Genomic DNA, 14,683 nt, shown 5'->3' with positions numbered 1-14,683 from the left:
GACAATACAATACCTACAGTTGTAAACCTAATGGACCTCATGTGTGTATTCAATACTGAGCCATTGATCTCTTTCAGTTACAAGCCTTACAGTGGCTAAACATTACCACATGTTTTTTTTTTTTTTTTATTTCCTTGTAGAAAGACATTTTCTTGAAGTCTTGCAAAGTAATGTCCTTGCAACTTATTTTTAGACATACTATAGTCTATAATATTTGGACAAGGCCATTAAAATATTCAAAATTTTGCTTCTCTCTCTCTCTCACTTTGTGCGTGTGTGTGTGTGTGTGTGTGTGTGTGTGTGTGTGTTGAGAATACTTATTTCTAAAAAAACAATGAAATGAACCACATATTTGTTTTTTGAATTTACAAGTGAGTAATTTTGCAAAAATAAAAAAATTAGAACTAAATATCATGTAAGAGTTTTATTGATATAACTGTTTCCTATGAGTCAAATACCAAAACACATACACACACACACACACACACACACACACACATACACACACACATACACACACACACAAAACAAAAACAAAAGCTACCCTACCAATTTTGTGTTTGTGTAGAATTAAACTGCATTTGGCTGAAGAGAACTATCATAGTTGGAGTTACTGTTGCTGTAATGAAACACCATGACCAAAGCAACTTGTGGAGGAAATGTTTTTTTTTTTTTAGCTTATACTTACACATCATTGTTCATCACTGAAGGAATTTAGGACAGGAACTTAGAGACTGGAACTAATGTGGAGGTCACAAAGAAGTGCTGCTTACTGGCTTGCTTTTCTTGGCGTGCTCATTCTTCCTTCCTTTCTTTTCCTTTCATTTGTTTTCCTTTCCTTTCTTTTTTTATTATTAACAACTTTATTTTAGAAAACAGAGATAAATGTACAGATTTTAAAAGCATTTTTTCTTTCCTTTCTTAGCAAGGATTATGTATTGTTTTATTTTTATATCCCATAAGAGGAATATAATGAAAAGAGCACACATTAGTTTGATGCATTTTTCTTCTTTCCACTTATTATTCTTGTCTCATACAATACAGTCTAACCACAGGCTTCCCTCCCCCAACTTCTCTCATCTACTACCCCAACCTTTCTCTCTACCTGAGATTCACTGCTTCTCTACTTTTCTTCAGAAATCTTAGGCCTGCCAGTGATATCAACAGGACATGATATAACCAAAGCAGTATGACTAGGCACATATCTTTATATCAAGGCTGGATAAGGCAAATCAGTTAAAGGAAATGGGTCCCAAGAGCAGGCAAGTGTTAGAGACACTACACTCTCACTGTGTTGAGTCCCAGAATAATCCTAAGCTCAAGAACCATAACATATATGAAGAAGACCTAACACAGACCCCTGCAAGATTTGTGATTCCTTCAGAATACTATTTTATAGAACTCAGGACCACCAGTCCAAGGATGATGTCACCCACAATGGGTGAGGCTCACTCTGTCAATCATTTATTAAGAAAATAACCTACAGCGTGAGCTGATGGAAGCATCTTCTTTTCGTCTGAAGTTCCTTCCTTTCAGATAACTCTAGCTTGTGTCAAGTTGATACAAAATGAGCCAGCAGAGGGACACATTTCTGATTTTCCATTGTGCCTTACTTCACTATGTCTGACATCAGGTCCCAGGGGACATGATTACATATTGCAGAGGAAAGGGTCCATGTGCAGTGATTTTTACCATAATGCAGTGTACTTCTAAAAGGGTGAACCTCAATGCTGTTGCCTAGTTGTGAAAGTCAACTATGTTTTGTATATGTGGACTGTGTTATGTGAAAATGTAGAATTCCATCTGGGACATTTATTGTGTTTCTTTCATAGGTTAAACTGAACGAGCGCATTATAGCTACTTCCCAAGGACTACTGATTCGCTCTGTTCAAGATTCTGACCAAGGACTCTACCACTGCATTGCCACTGAGAACAGCTTCAAACAGACAATAGCCAAGATTAACTTCAAAGTTTTAGATTCAGAAATGGTAGCTGTTGTGACAGACAAGTGGTCCCCATGGACATGGGCTGGCTCTGTGAGGTCTCTACCTTTCCATCCAAAGGACATCCTGGGGGCATTCAGCCACTCGGAAATGCAGCTCATCAACCAGTACTGCAAAGATACCCGGCAGCAGCAGCAGCTGGGAGAAGAACCACAGAAGATGAGAGGGGACTATGGCAAACTGAAGGCTCTCATCAACAGCAGGAAAAGCAGAAACAGGAGGAACCAGCTCCCAGAGTCATAAAACATTCATCCATGGAGTTTTGCTTTCAAGAACAAATGTTCTGTCTTCACTAGTCAACTACTAAGCAAAGTCTTGTGCTTTACCCATGAGAAATTCCTGACAAAAGCTGGAGACTCACTCTACAGTGTGTTCTCCTTGAACTGAAATGAGCATGCCTCTTCTTGTATGATACTAGACATGTCATGGTCCTCATGGTGCATAGAACTATTTAACTTATCCCAGATTTTATTTATATCTTTATGTGTCTTTTCTTCAACATCAATGCAGCAACAGAAGCAGAACTGTTACACCCTCGGTTGAGTGAGGGCCATAAATTAACCTGTGCTGTTCCTTTTCTGCTCTAGGGGTTTGGCTTTTTAATTGTCACTGGTTTTTATACATGAAAACGAATTCCAGTTCACAATTTTCACATAGTAAATGTCATATAAATGTGTGTGACATCCAATGTCTTGTAGGTTATACAAATGACAGGGAAGAGAGCATCCAGATGTTACATAAAGTCAAGAGTGACTCATAAAGAGAAAGTGATGAGTTCATATTCTCCCAGTGATTTATATTCTTGCCTGTTTTTTTGTTTGATTGTAGGCTGTGTCGGTTGCTGATAATCTGCCATCAATTTTTGTGCTCTTGTGGGAGAAAGACAAAAAAAATGGCCTGTAGCATCCAGGCCCTTGATAGGAGATCTATCAGTGAGACATTGACATTTCTACTGTTATGTTATCATCTTCCAAACAAATGCACTTTGTTTTTTGGAAGTTATTTAAGTTATTATAGACTTACATAAGCATTTACATTATTTAATTGATTTACTTTTACTTTTTTGGTTTAAATCCCCTAGTCTACCTGGAACATTAAAGAAAAGAGGGATAAAATATTATTAAAGCATGCAACTTTTCCATGCAGAATGAAGCTAGCCAAAAAGAAAAGTGAGATCAAAGCATACAATTTGCCATGTAAAGGAATTTATAACATGTAGCTTGTTTTCCAGGTTAGAAATCAAATTCTAGGAGTAATTGTACCTCCAAGGAACCAGTTTCACTTACCATACTGACTTTTCAGACAAAGTATTATGATTTTGTAAAGATATCTGCAATGGGGTGGTTATTATTACAGCAGGAAAGAAAATCTCAACACATTATAAACAAAATAGACTTCTTTTAAAGAGTATTTATTTTCACTCAGACATTTTTTTCTACTCGATAAGATTTCTTTAAGCACGTTAATACACATGTTCAAGGACCTGTGTATCCATTGAAAAATTTTTAATACTATCTTCTGATTATATACTTGGATAGTTTTATGAGAAAAGTATAATACTAAAATTAATTTCTCCAATTTAAATGGCTAAAATATAGAAGATTTTCTTATATTTCTTTTGATTATACAACTTTCATTTAATTTAACTTTATTTTAATGCATTTATATCTTCATATAAAAAGAGAAATTTACCAAGAGCTATTGAAACACACTTCCTAACAATTCATTTAGAAGGTAATTAAAGGGGATCTACATTCTTTTATCATGCTGTGGAAAAAGTACCAGGAAGTAAAATTATGAATGGAAATGTAAGTTAGTAGTAGACTATGTGTTTAGCATACAAAAAGACCTGGGCTCAAACAGACAGAAAGAAAGAAAGATGAGGAGGAAGGATGGCTGGCAGGAAAAAAGAAAACAAACCAACAGGAAAGAAGGAGAGCAGGAAGGAAGAATAGAAGGAAAAGAAAAATGGAGGAAATACATTCATTATCAGAAGAATTTTTTAAAAAGTTAGCTAAATGATGTTTAATTTTGGTGTTTTAAGAGTGGCCCTCGGTGTAATAGAAAGCAGCAGTTAGGACAGAGAGCATAAATGTATCCAAGTGTATACAATACAATAATCTATAGTGTTATCATATGCAAATGGCCATCATGTTAAAATGTTCATACTTTGGCTTTTCTTATACATATAAAACTAGCAGTGTGTTCACATGCAGTGCTAACACCATCCACCCTCTGTATTTGGAATTAACCTATTGTATGAACGGAGTTATAGTTAAATAACTTCCAAGGCACCATTCCCCTTACTCTTCTTAGCTTCAAATTGCTAGTTGGTGATATTTAGTTCTATGCTATAATTTGTTCTATTTAATATCTCCTGTTTTTTTAAACCATGATTACAATTTAAATCCTCCTTTATTTTTCTTTAAAGAAATAGAAATGACTGTTCAGCACATCCTGGACAAAAGTAAAACATATGTATTCTTCAAAGACATAACTAATACATATTGGATATGGGTAATTACTTGGTTTTATTTTGTTTACTTGGGAAAATTGATGATTTAACATGTTTTCTTTTGTATTGTACATAAAATTACCTAGACATGCACTCCCCCCCCCCCAAAATGTAGGATCGTGAATAGATTTAGCATGATGAAGCTGTCAACAGTGAATGCTCACTCCATTTAGAGAAAGAAAACTAGATGTAGTCACCACAGGAGAATTTAATTAGGTGATGAAAAAAATTATTTGTCTGGAAAAATAAAACATTGAATTTCCCCAAGGATGTCTTTCACATTTTTTTAAGGTGGTATGTGTTGATGTGACAGAAACTATTGAATTGTTATTATCATTTAAAGACTTAGTAATCCAGCGTTATCAAAACAAACCATTAAATACTTTAGAATTTAAGAGTTACTGTTCTGTATTTCTAACTTTTCAACCAGTAGCCTTCATTCAAGTCCAAACAAATCCATCCAATGTCATTTGCCTCCTATGTATATTCATAAAAATATATTAGCATACACAGCTCAATACATTTTAAGATTCAGTATTTACATTTACCTAGGCCTGTGAAAATGATTTATAATATATCATGCCTATAATTTGAAACAGTTATAGTTTGGGAATGAATACGATTGAATCCACTCTACCTACAATTTAATTCCAGGCTCATAATTTTATTTTGAGAAGGATTTTGTGTTCCTCTCTACCTAAGTATTCTGCATAAGTCTCCACCTGGAAAGTATTCCAACTCAACACATCATATATGCGCATGTTTCAAAAAAAATGTTATGACATTGCCACTGTTTGCTAGGACAGTTAGGAGTCCTTTATTTGTATTTTCTGGCAAATTCAACATCAGGCATTCAGGAAGAAAATCTGTGGGCAATGCATTAGCTGGTCCCTTTGCAAGTAAGAAAGACCTTTATAAACATGGGAGGCAGAAGCCACAAATTAGCACATATGGCATATCAGAGTTACAGGACCATTGCAACCTTGGTCTGTCTTTTCCAGGGGAATCTATTCACATCAGAAGGAATAGTAAGAAAGAAAACTGTGCAGCAGTAGCTCTTCCAACAAGATTACTCTGCTTTACTTCCACAGCCTTACTGTTCTTCAGTATCTTCCTCACATAGGAATTGAAAGTTATTCTTTAAAAAAATAATTTAATGTGCTTAAATATGTTTCTGATCTTTTATGCTTCTCATCTAAGTGAAATGTGTTAAGAAAACAAATAACTTTCTTATTTTATAGTTTAAAATTTTTATCAATAAGAAATCACTTTTTGTTGAAGGTAGTAGTAGTGGCCCATTTACATATATAATGGAAGGAGGTACACATGCCACAGTACACATGCAGAGGTCAAAGGACAGCTTGCAGAAGTTTAGTGATCTTTCACTATCTAGGTCCCATTCATCAAACTCACATCGGCCTTGGTGGCAAGTGCCTTCCCATTCAGCTATCTCCTAACCCCATTCTCCTTTAGTTTTATTTTTAGCTTTAATTTCAATAAACTGAGTTAAACCTAGCATGCCTTATGAGAAAAAGCTGGAAGTTTTTAATATATCCAGTACTTTATGAGAGCATGTGACCAATGCCTGCTCCCCACTCCAAACTGCCTTTCTGCCTTTGTCAAAAACTAAGCAATCACATAAGCATAGGTCTACTTCTAGAAGGCACACAATTCCAGACATCATCACAGTTTCTGGGATATTGTCAGAGTGATTTTTGGCAAATAACAGTTTCTTACATGTTTGGGACTACCTAGCTAGAGCCAGGAGATTCAGGCAGCTTTGCTATGAATTTAAGTCTGTTAAAAATCAGAAGTCTAGACAAAGACATAACAAGACTAAGCAAACTAGAGTACATATTTAACTGGATATTTAGAGGTTTGGGTGGGTGTCTCTGCATGTTTATATATTTGTAGTAGATCCTTGTGAAAAACAGTTTATTATTTTTTGTAATTATAATCAAATGCTGCAAAAGACTCAAAACACATCTCATAAAAAAAAAAAAAACAAAAAAGAAAGAAAACACATCTCTCTCTCTCTCTCTCTCTCTCTCTCTCTCTCTCTCTCTCTCTCTCTCTCTCTGTGAGAGAGAGAGACACACACACACATATATGTATATATGCATGTCAACTGGTGAATTTTATTATCAATAAGTTTTCAACATAGCTGAACACTTATGTACATTCCTATTTTCATGGTTCCACAAGGATAATTTCTTTAGTATACAGGCATGAGGAGGCAGAAGAGCAACCTTCATAATGTAACAAAAGTCTTCTTCATTCTAGTGACTCTAATGTATTTATTGATTCACCTCATAAAACCCAACTTTCCAAATAGTTAGAACTGTGTATTTCCCAGGGCTATTATGTTGCCCTGCTTGAGTGTTACTTACATAAAGTGCTATTAAAGAATGACATTATAACAAACATATTAAAACTGTTTACTCTAGGTAGGGTTACTTCTCAATCCCAAGAACAAAAAGAGGGTGTATGTTTATTCAAACGCTTTCTTCCTTTGGAGCTTGTCATACAAAAATACCATCCAAAGAGCCTATGAGATCAAAACTGAATTATTTATGCAAGGCACAATGGATATTTGATGAAATTCTTATGAAATTATGTCACCACCCTTGCTACTTGGGATGTCGTCTATGTTCACATGATCCTTTGTCTCATGAGATGAAGTAATTTCTTTTTTTTCTCAGGTTTTGTCATATTTTCATTCCTCCAATTTCAAATAGGACAAACAAGCTGCATCTTTAAATTTTCTTTGTATTCATTTTGAGGATACAGCATTATCTTCTTTACTAACCCTTGACTTCTCAGATGCTGGGGCACAGAATGTAGACTGATGAGGTCATTTGTTTTGAGGAAATAGGAACTGGCAGTTTATAGATGTGATGTGATGCCAATGGTTTGTTGTAAGGAGAGGGAAAATATCCATAGGAAACAGACTATAACAGAGACCCAGGAACCTTGACAGTCCTAGTGATTTCTTTCTAGGCCCATATGTATAGGTGGATCTGTCTGCTTATATTTACAGACAAGCCCCAATTAATTTATTAGATATTAAAGTATAAACTTTAATTTCTGCTTCAAACATTTATTCTATCATCTACACTTAGAAATGTTTTTAAATCCCTCTTAATAAACGTTTACACTTTCATTTTAAGTCTAATTTTTTTAGTATTGGATACGGATGGGTGATTCGCTTGCATGTATGAAGGTCTAGCATGTATACACAAGGAGTGTGATGGAGGTATTGGATCCTGTAAAATGGGAGTTACATATATATTTGTTAACTAACCTGTGGGTGCTGGCAATCAAATCCAAGAGTAACCATTCCTCTGAATGACTAAGTTCTCTTAGCCTCAGCAGGTTAGGATCTTATTTCACACAGTTCAGTCCTCATGATGCTTTTGTCCTTGTAATTGCCCAGATCGCTGGGAACATCAATCTGACTTCACGCAGGATAAAAATCTAGACACCTCAATGCAGAGCTTATTACACCAACAGTTATAGCAGCATAAGGATTTCCATTCTTCTTCCTAATGTTCATTATGGAGGATATTCTGTGACAACTTCCATGCGCAGTTCACATTGTGCATAATTGTCTGTTTTCTTCTCAGGGTGTTAGGAAATACTATGCCAATAGGTAATATGTTCTCTTTCTTTCTATTTATTTATTTATGATTTCTTTATTTAGTTATTCAATTTACACCCAAATAGCTTACCTATCTGAGACCAGCTCGAACTTTCAAGGGGAGCGAGGAGGATTGACAGAAAAAGACAAGTTAGTTAAAGCTGCAATATGACTTCGGCCGCACTTGAGGCCTAAGCTTCGTAGCCTTTGTTTATTAGTTTTCTTATATACCACATTAATTACATGCAGAAAGATTACATGAGTTCTAAGACAGGGAACAAGCAAGTTAATAATCAAAAATCCTGTAAACATCCTTCTGGAGGCCAGGTGTGAGGATCAGGGACAAAAGAGGGTCTCAAAAGACAGAGACTGCTGAGCCTACATCCACTGAATCTGCCCTGTCCTGAGCTGCATTCTAGGAGCTTCAAATGTAAATGTACTTCCCTAGGTTACAGTCCTAAGTGAATTGCTCTGAACTTCAGATGCAAATGTGCTTCATTCTAGCTCTTAAGGGGTGCAGCACAAAAGCCAGTTTCCTGCCTATGGTCAGCTTCAAGGTGTCCTGAAAATTAATATTTCTCTGCCACCAGCTGACCAGAGGTGCCTCCACAGTACCCCGAGCCAAGCCCATCCCTCACACATTCCCGCTCTCCATTTTCTCCTCCACTTTTACTCTGAGCAGGTGAAGGCTCACCCTCAGTATCTCCTCCCCCGGCCCTATCCTGACACATCTTCTCTACATGGCTAGGTACAACCCCTGCCACTGAAGTCAAATAGGGGAGATGAAAGGGAACCACAGGCAGACAACAGTAATAGTGACAGCATTGTCCCAGTTGTTGTGGAGACATGAAGACCAAGCTGCACATCTGTGACATATGTGCTGAGCAACTAGGTCCAACCCATGAATACTCTTTGGTTGGTGGTTTAGTCCATGTTAGTTGACTACGTTTGTCTGCCTGTGGATATTCTAGTCTCTCAAGGGCTTTCAATTCTTCTCCCAGCTCTTCCATAATAATCCGCAAGCTCTTAGAGCATAAACCATTGGTGTTCTGTTCAGGAAATATTCCCTTGTGCCTATGTGTTCTAAGTTCTTCCCCACTTCATTTTCTGTTGGTTTCAGTGTGCCTGGCTTTTTTGTGGAGGTCTTTGATCCACTTGGACTTGAGTTTTGTACAAGGAGATAAGAATGGATCGATTTGCATTCTTCTGCATGCTGAGTGCCAGTTGACCCAGCACCATTTGTTGAAGATGCTGTCTTTTTTCCATTGAATGTTTTTAGCTCCTTTTTCAAAGATCAAGTGAATATAGGTGTCAGGCTCATTTCTGAGTCTTTAATTCTATTATATTGATCTACCTGCCTATCTCTGTACCAATATCATGTGGTTTTATCACTATTGATTTGTAATATAGATTGAGGACAGGGGGTGATTTACCGGAAGTTCTTTTCTTGTTGAGAACAGTTTTCACTATCTTGGATTTTTTTTTTTTTTTTTTTTGTAATTCTAAATGAATTTTGTAACATTTCTTTTCAGCATCTAATGATATGATCATGTGGTTATTCTTTTTTTAGTTTGTTTATATAGTGGATTACTTTGATGGATTTCTGCATATTGGCAAATCCATACATCACTCGGATGAAGCCTACTCGATCATATTGAATGATCATTTTGATGTGTTCTTGGATTTGGTTTACATGAATTTTACTGAGTATTTTTGCATCAATATTCACGAGGGAAATTGATCTGAAGTTCTCTTTTTTTTGTAGGGTCTTTTTGTGGTTTAGGTATGAGCATATTTGTCGCTTTGAAGAATGAGTTGGGTAGTGTTCCCTGTTTCTGTTTTATAGACTAGTTTGGAGAGTATTTGGTATTAGGTCGTCTATGAAGGTCTGATAAAATTCTACACTAAACCTATTGGGTCCTGGGCTTTTTCTTTCCTTTTTTTTTTTTTTTTTTTTTTTTTTTGGTGGGAAGGCTCTTGGTGACCCTTATTTCATTAGGGGTTATGGAACAGTTTAGATGTCTTATCTGATCCTGATTTAACTTTGGTACCTGGTATCTGTCTAGAACATTGTTCATTTCCTTTAGATTTTCCAGTTTTGTTTAGTATAGGCTTTTGTAGTAGGATTTGATGTTTTCTTTTTTTAGTTTTCTCAGTTTCTTTTGTAATATTTCCCTTTTCATTTCTGATTTTGTTAATTTGGATACTCTCTGTGTGCCCTCTATTTAGTCTGGCTAATGGCTTATCAATTTTGCTGATTTTCTCAAAGAACCAGCTCCTGCACAGTTTTTTTTATTTCTCCTTAATTGATTTCATATCTGAGTTTGATTATCTTCTGCTGTCTACTCTTTTTGGGTGTATCTGCTTCTTTTTGTACTACAGCTTTCAGGTGTGCTGTCAAGCTGCTAGTGTACGTTCTCTCTAGTTTCTTTTGGGAGGCACTCAGAGATATGAGTTTTCCTCTTAGCACTGCTTTGATTTTATCCCATGAGTTTGGGTATGTTGTGTCTTCATTTTCATTAAATCCTGAAAAGTTTATAATTTCTTTCTTTATTTCTTCCTTGACAAAGTTATCATTGAGTATAGCATTGTTCAGCTTCCATTTGTCTGTGGTCTTCTTGTTGTCATTGTTGTTATTAAAGACCAGCCTTAGTTCATAGTGATTTGATAGAATGCATGTGATTATTTCATTCTTCTTTTATCTGTTGAGCCCTATTTTTGTAAGTGACTATTTTGTCAGTTTTGGAGAAGGCACCAAATGGCACTACATAAAGTTGCAAAGCTTCTGTAAGGCAAAGGACACTGTCAAAAGAACAAAACAACCACCAACAGATTGGGAAGATATCTTTACTACATTTAATAGAGGGCTAATATCCAATATATTCAAAGACCTCCGGAAGTTAAACTCCAGATAATCAAATAATCCTATTAAAAATGGGGTACAGAGCTAAACAAAGAATTCACAACTGAGGAATATTGAATGGCTGAGAAGCACCTAAAGAAATGCTCTCTCTCTTTTTTTTTTCTAAGAAGGACTGAAGCTTCCACATTTTGGCCTTTTTTCTTTTTTGAGCTTCATATGGTCTGTGACTTGTTTATTGGGTATTCTTAGCTTTCTAGGGCTAGTATTTAATTAGCAGTGACTGCATATCACGTGTGTTCTTTTGTGACTGGGTTACTTCACTCAGGATGATATTCTCTAGTTCGATCCATTTGCCTAGGAATTTCATAAACTCATTGTTTCTAATAGCTGAGTAATACTCCATTGTATAAATGTACCACAATTTCTGTATCCATTCCTTTATGGAAAAATATCTGGGTTCTTTCCAGATTCTGGCTAGTATAAACAAGGCTGCTATAAACACGGATTTTATTATATGTTGAAGCATCTTTGGGGTATATACCTATGTGTGGTATAGCTGGGTACTCAGGGAGTACTATGTCCTATTTTCTGAGAAATCGCCAGACTGATTTACAGAGTAGGTGTACCAGCTTACAACCCTACCAGAAGTGGAAGAGTGTTCCTCTTTCTCCTCATCCTTGCCAGATGTCATCTGAATTTTTGATCTTAGCCATTCTGACTGGTGTGAGGTAGAATCTCAGGGTTGTTTTGATACACATTTTCCTGATGACTAGGGAGGTTGAGCATTTCTTTAGGTGCTTCTTGGTCATTCAGTATTTCAGTTGAGAATTCTTTGTTTAGCTGAGTATCCCATGTTTAGTAGGATTGTTTGATTCTCTGGAGTCTAACTTCTTGAGTTCTTTGTATATATTGCAAATTACACCTCTACCAGATGTGAGATTGGTAAAGATCCTATCCTAGTCTGTTGGCTGCTGTTTTGTTTTTTTGACAGTGTCCTTGGCCTTACAGAAAAAAAAAAAAAAGAATGACAAAAAAAAGAAAAAGGAAAAAGAAAAAATGTGTATTCGTTATATATTACTATGAAACAAATTTTGTGAGCTATTATAATATTTTATAAAAAAAAATAAAGTAACAAAAAAGAAAAAAGATTTGTTCCCAGTTTCTGGATAATGAAGTACCAGGGCTGGAAAAATAAATAAATAAATAAATAAATAAATAAATAAATAAATAAATAAATAAAAATAATAAAAAGAATGCTCAACATTCCTAGTCAGCAGGGAAATGCAAATCAAAACAACCTTGAGATTCCACCTCATACCAGTCAGAATATCTATATCAAATATTCAGGAAACAACAGATGCTGGCAAGGATGTAGAGAAAGAGGAACACTACTGCATTGCTGGTGGGATTGCAAGCTATTACAACCACTCTGGAAATCAGTCTGGCACTTCCTCAGAAAATTAGACATAGTACCACCTGAGAACTCAGCTATACCATTTTTGGATTTATACCCAAAATACGCTCCAACATCAAACAAGGACACATGCTCCACCATGCTCACAGCAGCCTTATTTATAATAGCCTGAAGCTAGATAGAACTCAGATATCCTTCAACAGAGGAATGTATACAGAGATTGCGGTACATGTACACAATGGAGTACTACTCAGCTATTAAAAACAATGACTTCATAAAATTCCTAGTCAAATGGATGGATCTAGAAGCTATCATCCTAAGTGAGGTAGCCCAGTCACAAAAGAACACACATGATTTTCAGTGACTGATAAGCTGATTCTAGCCCCCCCCCCAAAAAAAATAAAGCTGGGAATACCCAAGAAACAATTCATAGACCTTCTGAAGCTCTAAAATAAGGAAGGCCAGAATGTGGATACCTCAGTTTTTCTTAGAAGGGAGAACAAAACGCTCATGGAGGAAATAAAGGGACAAATAGAGGAGCAGGGATTGAAGAAAAGATCATTTAGAGACTGCCTGACCTGGGGGGTCTATCCCATATGCAGCCACTAAACCCAAACACTATTACTGATGCCAAGAAATACTTACTGGAAGATGCTGGCTCTGCCAGAGTCATACAGATACAGTTGAGGATTCTTGCAGCTATCCATGGGACTGGACACTGGCACCCAAATAAAGAAGCTAGAGAAAGAACTGAAGGAGCTGAAAGGATTTGCAATCCCATGGTAAAAACAACTTTATCTACCAACCATATGTTCCCCAGCTCCCAGGGACTAAAACACCAACCAATGAGTACGCATTGAGAGACACATGGCTCTAGTTGCATATGTAGCAGAGGATAGCATTGTCTGACATCAATGGGAGAAGAGGCCTTTGGTCCAGTGAAGGCTTTTTTTTCCCAGTGTACAAGAATGCCAAAGTGCTGAAGTTGGACTGGGTGGTTGGGAGAGGAAGTACCATCATGGAGAAAAGGGGAAGGAGTGGGGGTATGAGAGTAGAGGAAAGGGGATAATATTTGAAATGTAAACACAGCGAATATCCAATTTTTAAAAAGGAGAAAAAAAAGAACCCCCAATTTCTATCCAATATGGAAACGTGGGTCCCTGTAGCTCTCTAAGTCAGCTGCTGTGCATAGCCTCCCAGAGGACAGTTGTGCTAGGTTACTGTCTGCAAGCATAGCACAGTAACATTGTGTGAGGGTTTTGTGCTGACCATGAGATGGTTCTCCAGTGGGGAGAGTTATTAATTAACCATTCAGTCATTCTCTGCTCTACCTTTGTCCTTGCACTTCTACTAGGCAGGACAAATTGTAGGTCCCAATTTTGTGGTTGGGTTGGTGACTTTATCCTTCCACTGGGGTTTCTATCTGGATACAGAAAGTAGGCACTCTAGGTTTCCTATCCCTACTGCTAGGGCTCTCATCTGAAATCACTTTCAGACTCCTGTGACCCTCTTTCATACCAGGGCTCTGGCTCATGCTAGAGATGACTCCCACTGCCTACCCATGCCAGCTGCCAATTTCCATTTATTCTCCTGGCCCTCTGGCCCTCTCTCCTGGTTCTCCTTACAACAACCTATCCTGAACCCCACTCCTATTTCCCTCTTCATCCCCTCTTCTACCCATTTGTCTTCCCCATCAGCCACCTAGGACTGTCCCCCCACCTTCTAAGTGATATTCAAGCTTCTTCCTTTGGACATTCTTGTTTAGCTTCTTTTGGTCTGTTGAATGTAGGGTGGGTACGATATCTTGTGTTTTTGGCTAATATCCACTTATAATTGAGTACATACAATGCATGACATTTGGGGTCTGGGTTAGACAGCATCATATTTGCTAGTTCCATTCACTTGGCTTCAATATTAATGATGTTTTTGTTTTAACAGCTCAGTAGTATTCCATTGTGTAAATAAACCAAATCATTGGTTGGCTGAGGAACATCTGGGTTGTTTGCAGTTCCTGGCTATTATGAATGAATGAATGAATGAATGAATGAATGAATGAATGAATGAATGAATAACCCTATGAACAGAGTGGAGCTTGTGTCTTTGTGGCATGGTGGAACATATTTTGGTATATGTCCAGGAGTGGTATTGCTTGGTGTCCAGGTAGAAATATTCCCAATTTTCTGAGAAGCAAATCACCTGAGTGGTTCTATAATTTTGTACTACCTCCACCAATTAAGGAGTGTTACCT

At 36.8% G+C, this 14,683-nt stretch overlaps 1 protein-coding gene across 1 annotated transcript in view; it reads left to right on the top strand.

The window, feature by feature from the left end:
- SEMA3C (semaphorin 3C) overlaps positions 1-4,847 on the top strand; it is a 149,626-nt gene extending 144,779 nt beyond the window's left edge. Inside the window, exon 18 of the mRNA XM_080936134.1 lies at positions 1,833-4,847. Within this exon, the coding sequence (XP_080792260.1) occupies positions 1,833-2,246 (414 nt within the window). The 3' untranslated portion in view covers positions 2,247-4,847. The remainder of the gene's footprint in view (positions 1-1,832) is intronic.
- The last annotated feature ends 9,836 nt before the right edge of the window (positions 4,848-14,683 follow it).

The sequence above is a fragment of the Micromys minutus genome (assembly GCF_963924665.1).
Source record: "Micromys minutus genome assembly, chromosome: 23".
NCBI lineage: Eukaryota > Metazoa > Chordata > Mammalia > Rodentia > Muridae > Micromys > Micromys minutus.
This window is presented reverse-complemented; position numbering and strand designations above follow the sequence as displayed.